The 22,705-nt window shown below is 40.6% G+C and overlaps 1 protein-coding gene across 1 annotated transcript; it reads right to left on the bottom strand.

Annotated features, from left to right (window-relative positions):
* Positions 1-28: 28 nt before the first annotated feature.
* On the bottom strand, positions 29-22,497 carry LOC134311886 (tyrosine-protein kinase Lyn-like). The gene is made up of 12 exons (XM_062993535.1): positions 22,300-22,497; positions 21,538-21,583; positions 20,178-20,283; positions 18,465-18,563; positions 17,294-17,397; positions 17,053-17,202; positions 16,280-16,432; positions 15,876-16,058; positions 12,105-12,181; positions 11,753-11,906; positions 3,420-3,551; positions 29-238 (listed from the first exon to the last, which is right to left on the bottom strand). The coding sequence occupies exons 1-12, from the start codon at positions 22,495-22,497 to the stop codon at positions 36-38; spliced, it is 1,605 nt and encodes a 534-aa protein (XP_062849605.1). The 3' UTR covers positions 29-35.
* Between the last annotated feature and the right edge of the window lie 208 nt (positions 22,498-22,705).

Below are 22,705 nucleotides of genomic sequence, written 5' to 3'. Positions count from 1 at the left end.
AATGTAATAAGCAAATCCTGATCCTTTTGTGAGTGTCATGGCTGTGCCTGGTACTGGCCCTCTGTAGCAGTGTAGTAATCCTCCAGCACACTCTGCATGTAGTCGAATGTGGGCCTCTCCTCTGGTTTGCTCTTCCAGCAAGTTGTCATCATCTCGTACAGTTCAGCAGGGCAGTTGTCCGGACAACTCATGCGATAGCCACGCTGCACTCGTGCCATCACTTCACTATTGCTCAGACCTGTGGTAAGAGAAAGTACTGGAGTTTTCACTAGAACTTCTAATGTGACTCATTACTACTACAACCCCCCTTTCCCAAATAAACCTGGTTCACCACAATTATAGCCAAGATATTAGATTCATTACTTGTGCTCCTGATATTTAGCCTCAAGACTGTAGGGCAATGGTCCTTCAGAACTGAAGTGCGTTATACTTCAAAAACACCTCATTTGGCTCATAAGAGAAATTTGCCTTCTGCAAGTTGGATAGTGTATTTTAAGGAGCAGAGAAGGCTTAAAACTTTGCAAACTTCTTTCGCCGGCTCAAATACAACAAGGCTTCCTAACATCAGTCCTGTAGGGCCACTGACCTGCAATGTACTAATATAATTTGATCAATACATCAATTGCAAAATTATTAGCTTGTGCCAGTTTGGTATTTAAAACCTCACTGATTGAGCTGAATCTTTGCAAGTGCCAAGTTTTGCCAAGTTTTGCCAAACATCAAGGGTATGATGGGTTTTAGTCATGGAGGGCCAGAGTTAAGCTCAATTTTGTGTTTACTCTCAAGCCCACCTGATTTAACCAAGCTGTTAACTGCCAAATATAGTCGAGGAAAAACCTTAAACTGATTGCATATTTTAAATTGGCTTGCCTTCTGTGCATTAACAGCTGGGACAAAGTCTGATCTTATTTAAGGTTGTAGAGCCCTACTACTCACAATACAGATCAGCACAAACCTGAGGAAAAAAAAATTCATGCCAATATTCAAACTTGGATTGAACTACAGTATATGATTGAAAGTGTTGCTCATATTTGAAGGAAAAAAAACATGCAGTCGGTAAATCAAGTACTCCAAACTCTGTGAGGTGATGAACATGCTCTTTTCTTGATTGTATTTTTATATACATAAATAGAATGAGATTTGTGGTCACTGTTTTCTAAGGATTGAAGGAAGTTCATTGAGTGACCATAGGTAAGGATTGTACACTGCTCAAAAAAATAAAGGGAACACAATCACACATCCTAGATCTCAATGAATGAAATATTCCAGTTGAAAATCTTTATTCATCACATAGTGGAATGTGTTGAGAACAAAATAACATAAAAATGATCAATGTAAATCAAAATTATCCCATGGAGGTCTGGATTTGGAATCGTACTTGTACTGGAAAATCCAATTACAGGCTGATCCAACTTCAGTGGAAATTTCTCAAGACAAGTTAAAATGAGGCTCAGTATTGTGTGTGGCCTCCACGTGCCTGTATGACCTCCCTACAACGCCTGGGCATGCTCCTGATGAGGCGGCGGATGTTCTCCTGAGGGATCTCCTCTCAGACCTGGAGTAAAGCATCAGTCGACTCCTGGACAGTCTGTGGTGAAACGTGGTGTTGGTGGATGATGTCCCAGATGTGCTGGATTGGATTCCGGTCTGGGGAACGGGCAGGCCGGTACATAGCATCAATGCCTTCATCATGCAGGAACTGCTGACGCACTTCAGCCACATGAGGCCTAGCATTGTGATGCATCAGAAGGAACCCAGAGCCCCCTGCACCAGCATATGGTCTCACAATGTATCTGAGGATCTCATCCCGGTACCTAATGGCAGTCAGAGTCCAAAGAAACGCCTCCCCACACCATTACTGACCCACTGCCAAACCACTCATGCTGGAGGATGTTGCAGGCAGCAGAACGTTCTCCACGGCGTCTCCAGACTCGTCCTGTCACATGTGCTCACTGTGAACCTGCTCTCATCCGTGAAAAGCACATGGCGAATCTGCCAATCTTGGTGTTCTCTGCCAAATGCCAATCGCCCTGCACGGTGTTGGGCTGTAAGCACAAGCCCCACTTGTGGATGTCGGGTCCTCATACCACCCTCATGGAGTCTGTTTCTGATAGTTTGAGCAAAAACATGGATATTAGTGGCCTGCTGGAGGTCATTTTGCAGGGCTCTGGCACTGCTCCTCCTGTTCCTCCTGGCACAAAGGAGGAGGTAGAGGTCCTGCTGCTGGGTTGTTGCCCTCCTACGGCCCCCTCCACGTCTCCTGGTGTACTGGCCTGTCTCCTGGTATCTGCTCCATGCTCTGAACACTGTGCTGACAGACACAGCAAACCTTCTTTGCCACAGCTCGCATTGATGTGCCATCCTGGATGACCTGCACTACCTGAGCAACTTCTGTGGGTTGTAGACACCGCCTCATGCTACCTCTAGCGCGTGGAGGCCACACACAATACTGAGCCTCATTTTAACTTGTCTTGAGGAATTTCCACTGAAGTTGGATCAGCCTGTAATTGGATTTTACACTTTGATTTTGAGTACGATTCCAAATCCAGACCTCCATGGGATAATAATTTTATTTACATTGATCATTTTTATGTTATTTTGTTCTCAACGCATTCCACTATGTGATGAATAAAGATTTTCAACTGGAATATTTCATACATTGAGATCTAGGATGTGTTATTTTAGTGTTCCCTTTATTTTTTTGAGCAGTGTATTTAGGTTCCCCGGACCCCAGGTCCTTTGTGGTTTTCATTCTTGGCTGCACCACTGTGCTGGTCCAAAGGTGGTGTTTAATCAAACTTGCCAGTAGGGTGCAGCAAACGATTTTTTTGCTAGGCTGTTAAACAGCTCTTTAGAGATAAGACAAGTTTATACAGGTATGCTTAATTTAGAGGTGCAATGATCAAGAATTTAAAAGCCTTTGTCATTCATTTCAATTAGATGTTTTATATTTATATTTTTAATTTATGTAATTTTTTACGATAATATATGTATATTACTGTTCTTAAAGGGAGTATATATTTTTAGAGTAAATAACCACTATGTGTGCAATATTTATTTATTTTCCCCTGCTTTTATTCTGTTGTAACTAGTTAATTTTCCTTAGGGGATCAATAAAGTCTTATCTTATCTTAAAACATACATGCAGCACTAAAACGTTCAGTACTTATCAGTTATTTAAAGGACATTAGGCTTTTCAAAACGTTAAAAGAAAAAGAAGTTATCCTGTATAATGCCAACACACATTCCCCATTAACCCACTATGACCCTGATCATAGGAAAATTGGTTACTGTGAATGCTAATGTTGCTGACATCAAAGAAATTAATGATGCTTCCCTATTTGTATGTTTGGCTTAAGTATTCATTTAATTTTTGGACTGGAATTAAAGTGGTTAAAGTTAAATTGAATGTGACTAACCTTGATAGGGAATTCTCCCATAAGTGACGATCTCGTACAGAAGGATGCCAAAAGACCACATGTCCGATTTGATTGTGAAGCTACCATAGCATATAGCTTCTGGTGCAGTCCATTTAATGGGAAATTTAGCACCTATATGAGTGGGGAAACAATTATTTACATGTGAAAGGTAAATTAACTGGTTTGATTCATGTGTAAGAGATGTGTTCTTTATACGTTCTTTTTATTATTATTATTTTCAAATGATTAACAGCTCTTGCCTGGTTGTGAATGTACCAAGTGGTCTTAATATAAATAATCCCAGCACAAAGTTAAAAAAAAAATAAAAATTGCTGAGATTGGAGCCTAAATAGAGATGTTTGAGCCTGAAGTTGGGGTCATTGTAATATAGGGGTGGGTGTATGAATTGGTAGAAACTATAGGTCAACACATGTGCCCAACTCAAATTAATCCAAACTATCTCTACTTTGTGTCCTGTTGTAAACATAAGAACAAAACTGAATGGCATCTTAAAGGCACTTTTCTTTATACATAAGAATCTAACCTGTCGTTTGTGATTACAGCATATATTTAATTTTTAATTTCAATGTCTCACTGAATGTTCAGAAAATGCAATGTGTATTTCTTGGAAGGTCTTAATTGCATGCTAATGTTATGCTTAAAGCCTTAAAACAGTGTTACAATGCCACATTTATAATAGGAATGCATTTCTCAAAAGGAGTGTTGGGATACCACTCAGAACACCCCTGTACATTCCTTGACCAATCAACATCCACTGTTTTCTCTGGGACAGAAACACTAACCCCACATCACCTAGGAGTATAAATTTGAAAAAAAAATTCTGGATCAGCCAGAAGTTGAGTCCATCTCAGTCTTCACCAGAACTTCTGATTAGTGTGAGCGTAATTGGCCTCTGCAACTCATAGATCAACTGATCGTAACTACTGAGACTTTTCTACCTACTGCCTTAAATGTTGGTGTAATGGTTTATATACACCGACTAGGCATAACATTATGACCACTGAGGTGAAGTGAATAACACTGATTATCTCTTCATCACGGCACCTGTTAGTGGGTGGGATATATTAGGCAGCAAGTGAACATTTTATCCTCAAAGTTTATGTGTTAGAAGCAGGAAAAATGGGCAAGCGTAAGGATTTGTGCGAGTTTGACAAGGGCCAAAATGTGATGGCTAGACGACTGGGTCAGAGCATCTCCAAAACTGCAGCTCTTGTGGGGTGTTCCCGGTCTGCAGTGGTCAGTATCTATCAAAAGTGGTCCAAGGAAGGAACAGTGGTAAACCTGCGACAAGGTCATGGGCGGTCCAGGCTCATTGATGCACGTGGGGAGCGAAGGCTGGCCCGTGTGGTGCAATCCAACAGACGAGCTACTGTAGCTCAAATTGCTGAAGAAGTTAATGCTGGTTCTGATAGAAAGGTGTCAGAATACACAGTGCATCACAGTTGCAGGGCTGTTTTGGCAGCAAAAGGGGGACCAACATAATACTGTATTAGGAAGGTGGTCGTAATGTTATATGTACTGTTTACTGGTGCTGGTCATAAAATTAGAATATCATGAAAAAGTTGATTTATTTCAGTAATTCCATTCAAAAAGTGAAACTTATATATTATATTCATTCATTACACACAGACTGATATATTTCAAATGTTTATTTCTTTTAATGTTGATGATTATAACTGACAACTAATGAAAACCATAAATTCAGTATCTCAGAAAATTAGAATATTACTTAAGACCAATACAAAAAAAGGATTTTTAGAAATGTTGGCCAACTGAAAAGTATGAACATGAAAAGTATGAGCATGTACAGCACTCAATACTTAGTTGGGGCTTCTTTTGCCTGGATTACTGCAGCAATGCGGCGTGGCATGGAGTCCATCAATCTGTGGCACTGCTCAGGTGTTATGAGAGCCCAGGTTGCTCTGATAGTGGCCTTCAGCTCTTCTGAATTGTTGGGTCTGGCGTATCGCATCTTCCTCTTCACAATACCCCATAGATTTTCTATGGGGTTAAGGTCAGGCGAGGTTGCTGGCCAATTAAGAACAGGGATACCATGGTCCTTAAACCAGGTACTGGTAGCTTTGGCACTGTGTGCAGGTGCCAAGTCCTGTTGGAAAATGAAATCTACATTTCCATAAAGTTGGTCAGCAGCAGGAAGCATGAAGTGCTCTAAAACTTCCTGGTAGATGGCTGCGTTGACCTTGGACCTCAAAAAACACAGTGGACCAACACCAGCAGATGACATGGCACTCCAAACCATCACTGACTGTGGAAACTTTACACTGGACCTCAAGCAACATGGATTCTGTGCCTCTCCTCTCTTCCTCCAGACTCTGGGACCTTGATTTCCAAAGGTAATGCAAAATTTACTTTCATCAGAGAACATAACTTTGGACCACTCAGCAGCAGTTCAGTCCTTAGCCCAGGCAAGACGCTTCTGACGCTGTCTCTTGTTCAAGAGTGGCTTGACACAAGGAATGCGACAGCTGAAACCCATGTCTTGCATATGTCTGTGCGTGATGGTTCTTGATGCACTGACTCCAGCTGCAGTCCACTCTTTGTGAATCTCCCCCACATTTTTGAATGGGTTTTGTTTCACAGTCCTCTCCAGGGTGCGGTTATCCCTATTGCTTGTACACTTTTTTCTACCACATCTTTTCCTTCCCTTCGCCTTTCTATTAATGTGCTTGGACACAGAGCTCTGTGAACAGCCAGCCTCTTTAGCAATGACCTTTTGTGTCTTGCCCTCCTTGTGCAAGGTGTCAATGGTCGTCTTTTGGACAACTGTCAAGTCAGCAGTCTTCCCCATGATTGTGTAGCCTACAGAATTGAACTGAGAGACCATTTAAATGCCTTAAAGGTGTTTTGAGTTAATTAGCTGATTAGAGTGTGGCACCAGGTGTCTTCAATATTGTACCTTGTCACAATATTCTAATTTTCTGAGATACTGAATTTGGGGTTTTCATTAGTTGTCAGTTATAATCATCAACATTAAAAGAAATAAACATTTAAAATATATCAGTCTGTGTGTAATGAATGAATATAATATACAAGTTTAACTTTTTGAATGGAATTACTGAAATAAATCAACTTTTTCATGATATTCTAATTTTATGACCAGCACCTGTATGTATATATATATATATATATATATACAGTGTATCACAAAAATGAGTACACCCCTCACATTTCTGCAGATATTTAAGTATATCTTTTCATGGGACAACACTGACAAAATGACACTTTGACACAATGAAAAGTAGTCTGTGTGCAGCTTATATAACAGTGTATATTTATTCTTCCCTCAAAATAACTCAATATACAGCCATTAATGTCTAAACCACCGGCAACAAAAGTGAGTACACCCCTAAGTGAAAGTTCCTGAAGTGTCAATATTTTGTGTGGCCACCATTATTTCCCAGAACTGCCTTAACTCTCCTGGGCATGGAGTTTACCAGAGCTTCACAGGTTGCCACTGGAATGCTTTTCCACTTCTCCATGACGACATCACGGAGCTGGCGGATATTCGAGACTTTGCGCTCCTCCACCTTCCGCTTGAGGATGCCCCAAAGATGTTCTATTGGGTTTAGGTCTGGAGACATGCTTGGCCAGTCCATCACCTTTACCCTCAGCCTCTTCAATAAAGCAGTGGTCGTCTTAGAGGTGTGTTTGGGGTCATTATCATGCTGGAACACTGCCCTGCGACCCAGTTTCCGGAGGGAGGGGATCATGCTCTGCTTCAGTATTTCACAGTACATATTGGAGTTCATGTGTCCCTCAATGAAATGTAACTCCCCAACACCTGCTGCACTCATGCAGCCCCAGACCATGGCATTCCCACCACCATGCTTGACTGTAGGCATGACACACTTATCTTTGTACTCCTCACCTGATTGCCGCCACACATGCTTGAGACCATCTGAACCAAACAAATTAATCTTGGTCTCATCAGACCATAGGACATGGTTCCAGTAATCCATGTCCTTTGTTGACATGTCTTCAGCAAACTGTTTGCGGGCTTTCTTGTGTAGAGACTTCAGAAGAGGCTTCCTTCTGGGGTGACAGCCATGCAGACCAATTTGATGTAGTGTGCGGCGTATGGTCTGAGCACTGACAGGCTGACCCCCCACCTTTTCAATCTCTGCAGCAATGCTGACAGCACTCCTGCGCCTATCTTTCAAAGACAGCAGTTGGATGTGACGCTGAGCACGTGCACTCAGCTTCTTTGGACGACCAACGCAAGGTCTGTTCTGAGTGGACCCTGCTCTTTTAAAACGCTGGATGATCTTGGCCACTGTGCTGCAGCTCAGTTTCAGGGTGTTGGCAATCTTCTTGTAGCCTTGGCCATCTTCAAGTAGCGCAACAATTCGTCTTTTAAGATCCTCAGAGAGTTCTTTGCCATGAGGTGCCATGTTGGAACTTTTAGCTGTACTACTAAATTGAACACACCTGCTCCCTATGCACACCTGAGACCTAGTAACACTAACGAGTCACATGACAGTTTGGAGGGAAAATGACAAGCAGTGCTCAATTTGGACATTTAGGGGTGTAGTCTCTTAGGGGTGTACTCACTTTTGTTGCCGGTGGTTTAGACATTAATGGCTGTATATTGAGTTATTTTGAGGGAAGAATAAATTTACACTGTTATATAAGCTGTACACAGACTACTTTTCATTGTGTCAAAGTGTCATTTTGTCAGTGTTGTCCCATGAAAAGATATACTTAAATATCTGCAGAAATGTGAGGGGTGTACTCACTTTTGTGATACACTGTATATATATATATATATTAAAAACACACACACACATATATATATATACATATATATATATATATATATATATATATATATATATATATATATATATATATATATATACTGTATATATATATATATATATACAGTGTATCACAAAAGTGAGTACACCCCTCACATTTCTGCAAATATTTCATTATATATTTTCATGGGACAACACTATAGACATGAAACTTGGATATAACTTCGAGTAGTCAGTGTACAGCTTGTATAGCAGTGTAGATTTACTGTCTTCTGAAAATAACTCAACACACAGCCATTAATGTCTAAATAGCTGGCAACATAAGTGAGTACACCCCACAGTGAACATGTCCAAATTGTGCCCAAATGTGTCGTTGTCCCTCCCTGGTGTCATGTGTCAAGGTCCCAGGTGTAAATGGGGAGCAGGGCTGTTAAATTTGGTGTTTTGGGTACAATTCTCTCATACTGGCCACTGGATATTCAACATGGCACCTCATGGCAAAGAACTCTCTGAGGATGTGAGAAATAGAATTGTTGCTCTCCACAAAGATGGCCTGGGCTATAAGAAGATTGCTAACACCCTGAAACTGAGCTACAGCATGGTGGCCAAGGTCATACAGCGGTTTTCCAGGACAGGTTCCACTCGGAACAGGCTTCGCCAGGGTCGACCAAAGAAGTTGAGTCCACGTGTTCGGCGTCATATCCAGAGGTTGGCTTTAAAAAATAGACACATGAGTGCTGCCAGCATTGCTGCAGAGGTTGAAGACGTGGGAGGTCAGCCTGTCAGTACTCAGACCATACGCCGCTCACTGCATCAACTCGGTCTGCATGGTCGTCATCCCAGAAGGAAGCTGACGCACAAGAAAGCCCGCAAACAGTTTGCTGAAGACAAGCAGTCCAAGAACATGGATTACTGGAATGCCCTGTGGTCTGACGAGACCAAGGTAAACTTGTTTGGCTCAGATGGGGTCCAGCATGTGTGGCGGCGCCCTGGTGAGAAGTACCAAGACAACTGTATCTTGCCTACAGTCAAGCATGGTGGTGGTAGCATCATGGTCTTGGGCTGCATGAGTGTTGCTGGCACTGGGGAGCTGCAGTTCATTGAGGGAAACATGAATTCCAACATGTACTGTGACATTCTGAAACAGAGCATGATCCCCTCCCTTTTTCCAACAGGATAACGACCCCAAACACAACCTCCAAGATGACAACTGCCTTGCTGAGGAAGCTGAAGGTAAAGGTGATGGACTAAACCCAATTGAGCACCTGTGGCGCATCCTCAAGTGGAAGGTGGAGGAGTTCAAGGTGTCTAACATCCACCAGCTCCGTGATGTCATCATGGAGGAGTGGAAGAGGATTCCAGTAGCAACCTGTGCAGCTCTGGTGAATTCCATGCCCAGGAGGGTTAAGGCAGTGCTGGATAATAATGGTGGTCACACAAAATATTGACACTTTGGGCACAATTTGGACATGTTCACTGTGGGGTGTACTCACTTATGTTGCCAGCCATTTAGACATTAATGGCTGTGTGTTGAGTTATTTTCAGAAGACAGTAAATCTACACTGCTATACAAGTTGTACACTGTACACTGACTACTCTAAGTTATATCCAAGTTTTATTTCTATAGTGTTGTCCCATGAAAATGTGAGGGGTGTACTCACTTTTGTGATACACTGTATATATATATGTGTGTGTTCAATGCCCCAAAAATAATAAATTGGCTTGTGAATATATATATATATATACTGTATATATATATATATATATATATATATATATGTATATATATATATATATATATATATATATATATATATATATATATATATATATATATATATATATATATATATATATATATATACAGTATATATATATATACAGTGTATCACAAAAGTGAGTACACCCCTCACATTTCTGCAAATATTTTATTATATCTTTTCATGGGACAACACTATAGACATGAAACTTGGATATAACTTAGAGTAGTCAGTGTACAACTTGTATAGCAGTGTAGATTTACTGTCTTCTGAAAATAACTCAACACACAGCCATTAATGTCTAAATGGCTGGCAACATAAGTGAGTACACCCCACAGTGAACATGTCCAAATTGTGCCCAAAGTGTCAATATTTTGTGTGACCACCATTATTATCCAGCACTGCCTTAACCCTCCTGGGCATGGAATTCACCAGAGCTGCACAGGTTGCTACTGGAATCCTCTTCCACTCCTCCATGATGACATCACGGAGCTGGTGGATGTTAGACACCTTGAACTCCTCCACCTTCCACTTGAGGATGCGCCACAGGTGCTCAATTGGGTTTAGTCCATCACCTTTACCTTCAGCTTCCTCAGCAAGGCAGTTGTCATCTTGGAGGTTGTGTTTGGGGTCGTTATCCTGTTGGAATACTCCAGTTTTCGAAGGGAGGGGATCATGCTCTGTTTCAGAATGTCACAGTACATGTTGGAATTCATGTTTCCCTCAATGAACCGCAGCTCCCCAGTGCCAGCAACACTCATGCAGCCCAAGACCATGATGCTACCACCACCATGATTGACTGTAGGCAAGATACAGTTGTCTTGGTACTTCTCACCAGGGCGCCGCCACACATGCTGGACACCATCTGAGCCAAACAAGTTTATCTTGGTCTCGTCAGACCACAGGGCATTCCAGTAATCCATGTTCTTGGACTGCTTGTTTTCAGCAAACTGTTTGCGGGCTTTCTTGTGCGTCAGCTTTCTTCTGGGATGACGACCATGCAGACAGAGTTGATGCAGTGTGCGGTGTATGGTCTGAGCACTGACAGGCTGACCTCCCATGTCTTCAACCTCTGCAGCAATGCTGGCAGCACTCATGTGTCTATTTTTTAAAGCCAACCTCTGGATATGACGCCGAACACGTGGACTCAACTTCTTTGGTCGACCCTGGCGAAGCCTGTTCCGAGTGGAACCTGTCCTGGAAAACCGCTGTATGACCTTGGCCACCATGCTGTAGCTCAGTTTCAGGGTGTTAGCAATCTTCTTATAGCCCAGGCCATCTTTGTGGAGAGCAACAATTCTATTTCTCACATCCTCAGAGAGTTCTTTGCCATGAGGTGCCATGTTGAATATCCAGTGGCCAGTATGAGAGAATTGTACCCAAAACACCAAATTTAACAGCCCTGCTCCCCATTTACACATGGGACCTTGACACATGACACCAGGGAGGGACAACGACACATTTGGGCACAATTTGGACATGTTCACTGTGGGGTGTACTCACTTATGTTGCCAGCTATTTAGACATTAATGGCTGTGTGTTGAGTTATTTTCAGAAGACAGTAAATCTACACTGCTATACAAGTTGTACACTGACTACTCTAAGTTATATCCAAGTTTCATGTCTATAGTGTTGTCCCATGAAAAGATATAATGAAATATTTGCAGAAATGTGAGGGGTGTACTCACTTTTGTGATACACTGTATATATATATATATATATATATATATATACCTAATAGCTATAAATCTTGCATGGATTGGTCTGTTCATACCTTCTCTGGCTGAATATTCATTTTGTTCGATGACCCTAGCAAGGCCGAAGTCAGCGATCTTACAGAGCAGGCTCTCACTGACTAAAACATTGGCAGCTCGCAGGTCTCTATGAATGTAATGCTTTTTCTCAATGTACGCCATGCCTTCTGCAATCTGATACACAAAAACAATAACTGTTTATTTCCAGTGATGCTTAACAGTGAACTTCTCTTTCTGACTCATCACACACTTCATGCTTCACAGTATTCTCAGTTCTCTTTAAATATGTTTGCAGTTCTGGGAAATATTTTTATAGACATCACACTTATTGAAACAACATCTAAAAAATGGTGCATTTTTGTGGGTACATACCTGAGCTCCAAAGTCGATCTGTTTTGGTAGCTGTAATTTTCGTCCATTTGGACTTTTCAGAAAATCCAACAAGCTACCTACCATGCAGACAAACATTTCAATCACTGTTTTAATGTATATGGTACCATAGAATGCTATATTAATAATTAAGTTAAACTAAATGGAAGAACAGTACATACAGTGTATCACAAAAGTGAGTACACCCCTCACATTTCTGCAAATATTTCATTATATCTTTTCATGGGACAACACTATAGACATGAAACTTGGATATAACTTAGAGTAGTCAGTGTACAACTTGTATAGCAGTGTAGATTTACTGTCTTCTGAAAATAACTCAACACACAGCCATTAATGTCTAAATAGCTGGCAACATAAGTGAGTACACCCCACAGTGAACATGTCCAAATTGTGCCCAAATGTGTCGTTGTCCCTCCCTGGTGTCATGTGTCAAGGTCCCAGGTGTAAATGGGGAGCAGGGCTGTTAAATTTGGTGTTTTGGGTACAATTCTCTCATACTGGCCACTGGATATTCAACATGGCACCTCATGGCAAAGAACTCTCTGAGGATGTGAGAAATAGAATTGTTGCTCTCCACAAAGATGGCCTGGGCTATAAGAAGATTGCTAACACCCTGAAACTGAGCTACAGCATGGTGGCCAAGGTCATACAGCGGTTTTCCAGGACAGGTTCCACTCGGAACAGGCTTCGCCAGGGTCGACCAAAGAAGTGGAGTCCACGTGTTCGGCATCATATCCAGAGGTTGGCTTTAAAAAATAGACACATGAGTGCTGCCAGCATTGCTGCAGAGGTTGAAGATGTGAGAGGTCAGCCTGTCAGTGCTCAGACCATACACCGCACACTGCATCAACTCGGTCTGCATGGTCGTCATTCCAGAAGGAAGCTGACGCACAAGAAAGCCCGCAAACAGTTTGCTGAAGACAAGCAGTCCAAGAACATGGATTACTGGAATGCCCTGTGGTCTGACGAGACCAAGATAAACTTGTTTGGCTCAGATGGTGTCCAGCATGTGTGGCGGCGCCCTGGTGAGAAGTACCAAGACAACTGTATCTTGCCTACAGTCAAGCATGGTGGTGGTAGCATCATGGTCTTGGGCTGCATGAGTGTTGCTGGCATTGGGGAGCTGCAGTTCATTGAGGGAAACATGAATTCCAACATGTACTGTGACATTCTGAAACAGAGCATGATCCCCTCCCTTCGAAAACTGGGCCTCATGGCAGTTTTCCAACAGGATAACGACCCCAAACACAACCTCCAAGATGACAACTGCCTTGCTGAGGAAGCTGAAGGTAAAGGTGATGGACTAAACCCAATTGAGCACCTGTGGCGCATCCTCAAGTGGAAGGTGGAGGAGTTCAAGGTGTCTAACATCCACCAGCTCCGTGATGTCATCATGGAGGAGTGGAAGAGGATTCCAGTAGCAACCTGTGCAGCTTTGGTGAATTCCATGCCCAGGAGGGTTAAGGCAGTGCTGGATAATAATGGTGGTCACACAAAATATTGACACTTTGGGAACAATTTGGACATGTTCACTGTGGGGTGTACTCACTTATGTTGCCAGCTATTTAGACATTAATGGCTGTGTGTTGAGTTATTTTCAGAAGACAGTAAATCTACACTGCTATACAAGCTGTACACTGACTACTCTAAGTTATATCCAAGTTTCATGTCTATAGTGTTGTCCCATGAAAAGATATAATAAAATATTTGCAGAAATGTGAGGGGTGTACTCACTTTTGTGATACACTGTACATATATACAAAGCGGTAATTGGCTTTTCAAATTTAGTAGCTGCCCTTACTATTATTTATGATGGTAGACATTGATGATTGGAAACACATTTGGCTTCTTCCAACTATAAATCCACCCAGATTCAAGAAGTGTATTTTGTCATTACTTAACGGTCTTGGGCAGCACGGTGACCAAGTGGGTAGCACGGTCACCTCACAGCAAGAAGGTCCTGGGTTCAATCCCCAGGTGGGGAGGTCCGGGTCCTTTCTGTGTGGAGTTTGCATGTTCTCCCCGTGTCCGCATGGGTTTCCCCCGGGTGCTCCGGTTTCCTCCCACAGTCCAAAGACATCCAAGTGAGGTGAATTGGAGATACTAAATTGTCCATGACTGTGTTTGATATAACCTTGTGAACTGATGAACCTTGTGTGATGAGTAACTACCGTTTCTGTCATGAATGTAACCAAAGTGTAAAACATGACGTTAAAATCCTAACAAACAAACTCAAAAGTCCTAAGCAGACACTTAACATTAATAGGTCTGTGTGCTTTTCTTACATAACGTTGTGCCCTTGTTTAATATGGCTTTATTGCAAATGGTGTCTGATTGGCAGCCCTGCCATTAATTCTTTTCTATTTTCATATTTTCAGTGTATATGCTTTTTTTATTTTTATTATTTGAACACTACAACTCTGCTAGTGCTGGTTGTCCATGTTAGACATGCACTGACATAACTTTTAAACTTTTTTCTTTGAGACAATTATTTTTTTCCAGTTTTTGCTACTTATGTGCTTGCAATTTTGCATCATTTTGCCGTTTGGAATTATTTTGCTTTGAAATATCACATTTAAAAACTTTCAGAGCTAATTTACTAGTACCTGTTTCATGCACTGTTTTTTTGTTTATCCCTGTTTATGAATTAACCCTATAACGCCAAGCGTGTCATATTTGATACATTAGTTTTAGAGACTTCTAAATCATCAGTATGTATATTGTTTTCCTGAAAAACTTGATGTGTACAATTTTATACAATTTAAGTCTTCTGCCCCTGGTGGACTTTTCATGTACTGAACGCACTAGAGGACCTTTTATTGAGAGATCAAGTATGATACAATACAACATTTTTACACCGATCAGGTATAACGTTCACCACCTCCTTGTTTCTACACTCACTATCCATTTTATTAGCTCCACTTACCATATAGAAGCACTTTATAGTTCTACAATTACTGACTGTACTCCATCTGTTTCTCTACATACCTTTATAGCCTGCTTTTACCCTGTTCTGGTCAGATGGTCAGGACTCTCCCAGGACCACTACAGAGCAGGTATTATTTAGGTGGTGGGATAAGAGTTTTTAAACACCTCACTGTCACTGCTGGACTGAGAATAGTCCACCAACCAAAAATATCCAGCCAACAGAGCCCTGTAGGCAGCGTCCTGTGACCACTGATGAAGGTCTAGAAGATGACCAACTCAAACAGCAGCAGTAAATGAGCGATCGTCTCTGACTTTACATCTACAAGGTGGACCAACTAGGTAGGAGTGTCTAATAGAGTGGACAGTGAGTGGTCACAGTAATTAAAAACTCCAGCAGCGCTGCTGTGTCTGATCCACTCATTCCAGCAGAACACACACTAACACACCACCACCATGTCAGTGTCATTGCAGTGCTGAGAATCATCCACCATCTACATAATACCTGCTGTGTGGTGGTCCTGACCAATGAAGAACAGGGTGAAAGCAGGCTAAAAATGTATGTAGAGAAACAGATGGACTACAGTCAGTAATTGTAGAACTGTAAAGTTCTACTATATGGTAAATGGAGCTGATAAAATAAACAGTGTGTGTAGAAACCAGGAGGTGGTTTTAATATTATGGCTTGTCGGTGTATATGCAAACTCTAATTTAACTTTTTATTTTATTTTACAGTAGGTCAAATAAACACTCCAGTTTAAAAAATAGATTTTTTGGGCAATGTTTTGGTGATTCAGGCTTTAAAGAGTTCATATATGTTCGTACCATTAGCCATAAACTCCGTGATGATGAAGATGGGTGGGGTTTTGGTGACTACAGCGTAAAGGCGGACCAGGCGATCATGCTGTAGAGTTTTCATCAGGTTTGCTTCCTGCATAAAAGCTTCGACTGTCATGGTGCCAGGCTTCAGAGTCTTTACTGCCACCTTGGTAGTGTTTTTATATTCCGCTGAACAAAGTGATAGAGAGTAAGTGATAAACACAGCATATTTAAATACCTCATTTATATTCAAATGAACACAGAGACATGAAAAAGGGGAAAATAAAGATATCAGCTAATGTAGATGCTAAAGCTGCTTACAGGCTTAAACAAATAGATTAAAAACTAACCGAAAAGTAAACAGGAAGTTCTGTAGATTCACAGAAAATGAATCTTAAAATGGCTCATACCCATCCAGACTTCACCAAACTGACCAGCTCCAAGCCTCTTCACCATCTGAAGATTTTCTTTAGATATTTCCCAAACGTCGCCATCCCACTGAGTAGTATCATTGGGCTTTACACATGGTTTTCCTAATCGCTGGCATAATCCATCACTCTGTTCTACCAATATACACATAGTTCAATATGTTGACCTTTCACCAAAAGTCAGTGTTAGTTTCATGTAATTATAGTAAGCAAGTGATTTTAATGTCAGTAATTTGACAAGTCATTGTGGTTGATAAAATTTTAATAATGTTGTATTGCAAATTATAGGTAATAAAAATGTGTTTTGTATGTATTTATTTGTGCAACAACAAAAATAAATTGCTAAATTACAGATACAAAAACATTTAGGGTTGTTACACAGACTGTAATATACACCGATCAGCCATAACATTAAAACAACCTCCTTGTTTCTACACACATTGTCCAGTTTATCGGCTTCACTTACCATACAGAAGCACTTTGTAGTTCTACAATTACTGACTGTAGTCCATCTGTTTCTCTGCATGCTTTGTTAGCCCCCTTTCATGCTGTTATTCAATGGTCAGGACCCCCATAGGACCACTACAGAGTAGGTATTATTTGGGTGGTAGGTCATTCTCAGCAATGACATGGTGGTGGTGTGCTGATCAGTGTATATTATATTCATTGTATATTGTGTATTTTAATAAATAAAGACTACTGCTTGTCTAAAATTGTGTAAGTGTGTGTTTGTGTGCGTGTTTGTGGTAACATACTCTTGTAGTGTTTGATGAGGTTTTCTAATGTTTTGAAGGAGACTTTTGGAGAAATGTAATATCCTCCACTGTCCATTAGACGAATCTTATAATGCTTTACAACAGCTGAACCGTTAGAATCCACATCTCTCACTGACATAGAGTAAAAACCTAAAAACAAAACAAAATCATTAAAAAAACTATACTTAATCTGATTTTCTGTATCTTTTACTGAATGTCTGTGTGCACGTGTTTTGCAGACCTGGGTTTGTATCACTCTGTCGTATAAGGAAGGAACCTGGTTTATTGACAGGAGCCATCAAGAATCTCTCAGCAGCTATTCTGTTGATGTTCTTGAAGAACCAGCTTTTAAAAAGAAGAACAACAATACAATGCTTTGTATATACAGTATGTAGCACATAAAGAAAATAAACTAAATATGTAATGTCCAGTGTTTGTACTGTAAGCTGCATTCGCTCAGACTACATATTTATTTCTGTTATAGTGTACACTTTAATCCTACCTCTGACCTTCTGCATATCTTGTATTTACTGTCTATGCACTTTTTGTGTTTTTTATGTTTTTGTATACTGTCTTTGCACTACTGTCATTTATTTACACACATTTATATTTATTTATTTTTTATTGCTTTACCAGAGAGGTAGCCTGACAGTGTTTTGTTATACTGTACAACTGTTCTGTCACTGTATTGGTATAATGACAATAAAGTTGATCTGAATTGAATTTAAAAAGAAATTAGCTGTCTAAACTTTTTGCATATTTTATTGCCTTCGTTTGCAAGCCTTTTATAAATGTAAAATGACCTTTAATCTGATGCAACACATTACCTATTACACTGATTTATTGTTATTGTAAGTGGTTCTATGGTATATATTAAGATAAATTAGGGCCCTAATATTAGTCCCACTTTCATATAAAAAATTTTTTTTAATGTGGTTAGTCATTGTTATTCAAATTATTAGATGTTGACAAAAACTCCAGAAACTTGCAAACTAGTTTATATTTTTAGCCAGTCCTGCCTACATAGTGTTGTCTAATTAGACGCCGTTTTACTGCACGGCTCAAGATGAGCGCTAAACAAAGCAGCTGTTCATTGTTAATTTGTCGATTTACATGGTAACAATGTATTTATAAAGATTCAGACTTTATGATATTTTTTAAAGGTTGCTTTAAAGAGTCCCAAATTAATGCTTTACACAGTGCTTTAAAAAGTACTCACAGACCAAACTGTGTGTCCTTACTAAAACTGTACATGGTGAGCTTCACTAAGCATGAATTTATGATAGGTTTGATATTAAGAACATTTTATCTTTAAAAGAATGGGATTTTTTGTTAAAGTTGAAGTTGTTTTAATTTCATATTTAAATGTTTATACTCATTAAAACCTTATTAAGATTCTAAAAATGACTTACTCATGTTTATCCATGCTTTCCTCCATTTCAACAACATTTGAAGGTATAAATCCTTGTTTACCAGTGGACAATGACTTGGCTTTCCACCGCTCACCATTTCTGCCACATGAACAAACACACACACAGCAGTGACTACACTAATAGGACAGGATTACTACTTAAAAAACAGAAATAAGGAAAACCCATTGTACTATACAATATATACACTATATAACCAAATGTATTGGGACACCTGACTGTGAGCTTGCAGGACATTCAATTTTAAAAACAGGCGGTATTAAATAAGTTTGATCTTTTCAGCTATAATAACAGCCACACATCTGAGAAGGCTTCTAACAAGACTTTGAAGTATGCTTTTAACAATTTGTACCCATTTAGTCAAAAAAGCACTTGTATAGCTGGGCACTGATGTTGGTTAAGAAGGCCTCATTCCAAAGCTGTTCGGGGGTGCTAAGGTCAGGGCTATGTGTAGGTCACTGGGGTTTCTTTAAACCAAGTTTTTTCCATGTCTTTATAGTCCATGCTCTAAGAGAAAAGGGCTTTGCTGCAAAGTTGGATGCATTTAATTTCCATTATATAACAGATTTATTGCACCAGTTAACAACTGTTGTGGTTGAAACACATGAATTCAATAATTAGAAGGGGTGTCCCAATACTTTTGTTCCATATTGTGTATACGTACATGGTGGGTATGTTGTACTTTATGACTTTATAAAATGATTACTGCATTATTTTGCGAGAAGAAGACATATAAAATAGTGAATGGGCATGCACAACTTGGGGTTCATCTGCATGTTGCAGCAAAAATTAAGATTAAGATCAAATTTGGCAACAATGTATCTATAACAACATCCAGTCTTCTGAAAGGGCATTTACAGGATTTTTTAAATGTAATTTTTGTTTATGCATTTTCTTCCCCTTTTAGCGTGTCCAATTGCCCGATTGCACCATGCTTCCTCTCCACCAATGCCGATCCCTGCTCTGATTGAGGAAAACGAAGCTAACGCACGCCCCCTCCGACACGTGGGCAGCAGCCTTATGCATTTTGTCACCTACACTTTGACGAGTGCAATGCGAATCAGCACTGTGTACGGAGAAACACACCCTGACAACAGTCTTTTCCCATCTCTGTGCAGGCACCATCAATCAGCCAGCAGAGGTCGTAATTGCATTAGTCCAGCTTTTCAATATCCCACCCCTATCTGAACAACAGGCTAATCGTTGTTCATGCGGCTGCTCAGCCCAGCCGGCAGGCAGAGCTGAGAATCAAAACTTGCAGATTAGTTTATTAGCATTTAGTACTCCGATTTTTAACAAATCCTGCCTACATAGTGTTGTCTTAATATACTTAACTTTGTTGCTTAAAAAACTCACCAATAAACAGTGCTTTAAAAAAGTACAGATCAGGGTACAAGACTATGGAAGGAGAACAGACCAAACTGAGTTTCTGGACCACTGTACATGGTGATTTATCCTAAACATGTTCAGAAGGGGGTGCTGTCAATACTCATCTTGCATTGGGAGACTAGGGAGTCTAAAAATCTGCTTTTTCCAAAACATTTCCAAAAGTTTAAGACGTATCATTTATTTCATTTAACTGACTTCATGCACCTGTTTGCCATGCTTGTGGCTGAAACACCCAGACCCAATATTTAAGAAGGATGAATACATACCTTGGACATAGCTGTAGAGTGTATGTATATTTGTACTTACTCTTCCAGTATTTGCAGCCTCTCGCCCTTTTTAAAAGTCAGCTCAGTCGTGTCTGAAGCCTCATATGAGGACATGGCAACCACAACTTTTATATCCTTGTCTGCTGCTGTGATTACATAAACATAATGCTGTAACATTTCTCTATGAGAACAATGCCATACTTAACAGTTATAAGCAGGTATGTTTTTTTATTTTTATTGAACTATTTATCATCTCTTTTAAAGTCATGGTGGATCCTGTGATGCCAGGAAATACTGGTAGCAGGGCAGAAGTACACCCTGGACAGGGCACCAATCACTCACTCCTGGGGCAATTTAGAGTAGCCAAATCACTTTTGGCATGTTTTTAAAGGAAACCAGGTTAACTGCACTGGAAATAGAGAGAGCACACTAAACTCCCTCAAGGGCCAGGGGTGAGGATCGAACCTACAGTATATTCCCAGAATCACTGATAACAATAAAGGGTGTAGGTAATAGGTTATCTGTATATATGATTAGGTTATACACTGATCAGCCATACCATTAAAACCACCTCCTTGTTTCTACACTCACTGTCCATTTTATCAGCTCCACTTACCACATAGGAGCACTTTGTAGTCCGTCTTTTTATCTACATACCTTTTCAGCCTGCTTTCACCCTGTTCTTTAATGGTCAGGACCCCCACAGGATCACCACAGATCAGATATTATTTAGGTGCTGGATCATTCGCAGCACTGCAGTGCATCAGACACAGCAGCGCTGATGGAGTTTTTAAATACCGTGTCCACTCACTGTCCACTCTATTAGACACTCCTACCTAGTTGGTTCCCCTTGTAGATGTAAAGTCAGAGATGATCGCTCATCTATTGCTGCTGTTTGAGTTGGTCATCTTCTAGACCTTCATCAGTGGTCACAGGACGCTGCCCACGGGGTGCTGTTGGCTGGATATATTTTTGGTTGGTGGACTATTCTCAGTCCAGCAGTGACAGTGAGGTGTTTAAAAACTTCATCAGCACTGCTGTGTCTTATCCACTCATACCAGCACAACACACTAACACACCACCACCATGTCATTGTCACTGCAATGCTGAGAATGACCCACCACCTAAATAATACCTGCTCTGTGGTGGTCCTGGGAGAGTCCTGACCATTGAAGAACAGCATGAAAGGGGACTAACAAAGCATGCAGAGAAACAGATTTACTACAGTCAGTAATTGTAGGACTACAAAGTGCTTCTATATGGTGAGTGGAGCTGATAAAATGGACAATATGTGTAAAAACAAGCAGGTGGTTTTAATGTTATGGCTGATGGGTGTATGTAATAGGTTATCTGCAGGTATATATGTTGAGGTTATATGTCTGTGTATTTGCATATGATACCGTTAATGTTCTGTAGAACTTGCCCAGGCAGTAGAGCCGATTGTACCTGGACACAAAAATACCAAAGTAAGTCTCACTATGCACTGGAAACTTTAATAGGCAAATCAAACAACACTTTTTACTCATGAAAGCTACAACTTTGATAAAAGTACTTGCATGTTTTTGAATAGTCAAATGGAATCTTCATGTGTTACTGTGTGTGGACTGTTTCACAGTTATTACTTATAAAAAAGGATATTATAACACAAAAATGTGAGATCAATAGATACAAACCCAGTTTCCAGAAGTATGTTAAATTGAAAATTATATAAATGTTCTACTTTTATCTGTTAAATAAAAGTGATTCAAGCAATTCAACAAATTACAGACATTTTTACACTTTTGGGTAAACACATAATTGCAGTCAAGCTTAAACCTGCTGGCAGATGGCTTAAATGGTGACTCAGTAGTGGTTATCCCCCCCATGTGCCTGTATGCACTCCCAACAATGTGTGGACATGCTCCTGATGAGACGGTGGATGATGTCGTGGAGGATCAGGGCATCAGTGAGCTCTTGGACAGTCTGTAGTGCTACTTGGCAGTGCCAGATCCATTAATACATAATATCCCCATTCGATTCAGTTCTGGGAAACGTGAGGGCAAATCTGTGGCATCACTTCCTTAGTCTTCCAGGAACTGCCTATACACTCTAGCCACATGAGGCCGGTTATTGTCCTGCACCAGAAGGAACACAGGGCCCACTGCACCAACATAAGGTCTGACAATGGTGACAATGGCTCTGAGGATTTCATCCCAGTAGCTAACAGCAGTCAGGGTACTGTTGGCTATCACATAGAGGTTTGTGTGACCCTCCAAGGATTTGCCTCCCCAGACCATCACTGCCAAACCTGCCATGCTGGATGATGTTACAGGCAGCATAACATTCACCCCAGCATCTCCACACTCCTTTTTGTCTGTCATTGTAACCCCGTCAAACTGCCAATATTACACCCTTATGCCACCATCATTAAGTTTGTTTCTGACAGTTTGAAAGAGTCAGAAACATGCACACCAGTAGCTCACTGGAGGTCATTTTGTAGAGCTTTGGCAGTGCTCCTTCCCTTTCTCCTTACACAAGGGAGCAAATACCGGTCCTGCTGCTGGGTTTATGGCCTTCTATGATCCAGTC

Source organism: Trichomycterus rosablanca, chromosome 4 (genome assembly GCF_030014385.1).
Source record: "Trichomycterus rosablanca isolate fTriRos1 chromosome 4, fTriRos1.hap1, whole genome shotgun sequence".
In the NCBI taxonomy this organism is placed as follows: Eukaryota; Metazoa; Chordata; class Actinopteri; order Siluriformes; family Trichomycteridae; genus Trichomycterus; species Trichomycterus rosablanca.
The sequence above is the reverse complement of the archived record's forward strand: the minus strand, read 5'-3'. Positions and strand labels throughout refer to the sequence as shown.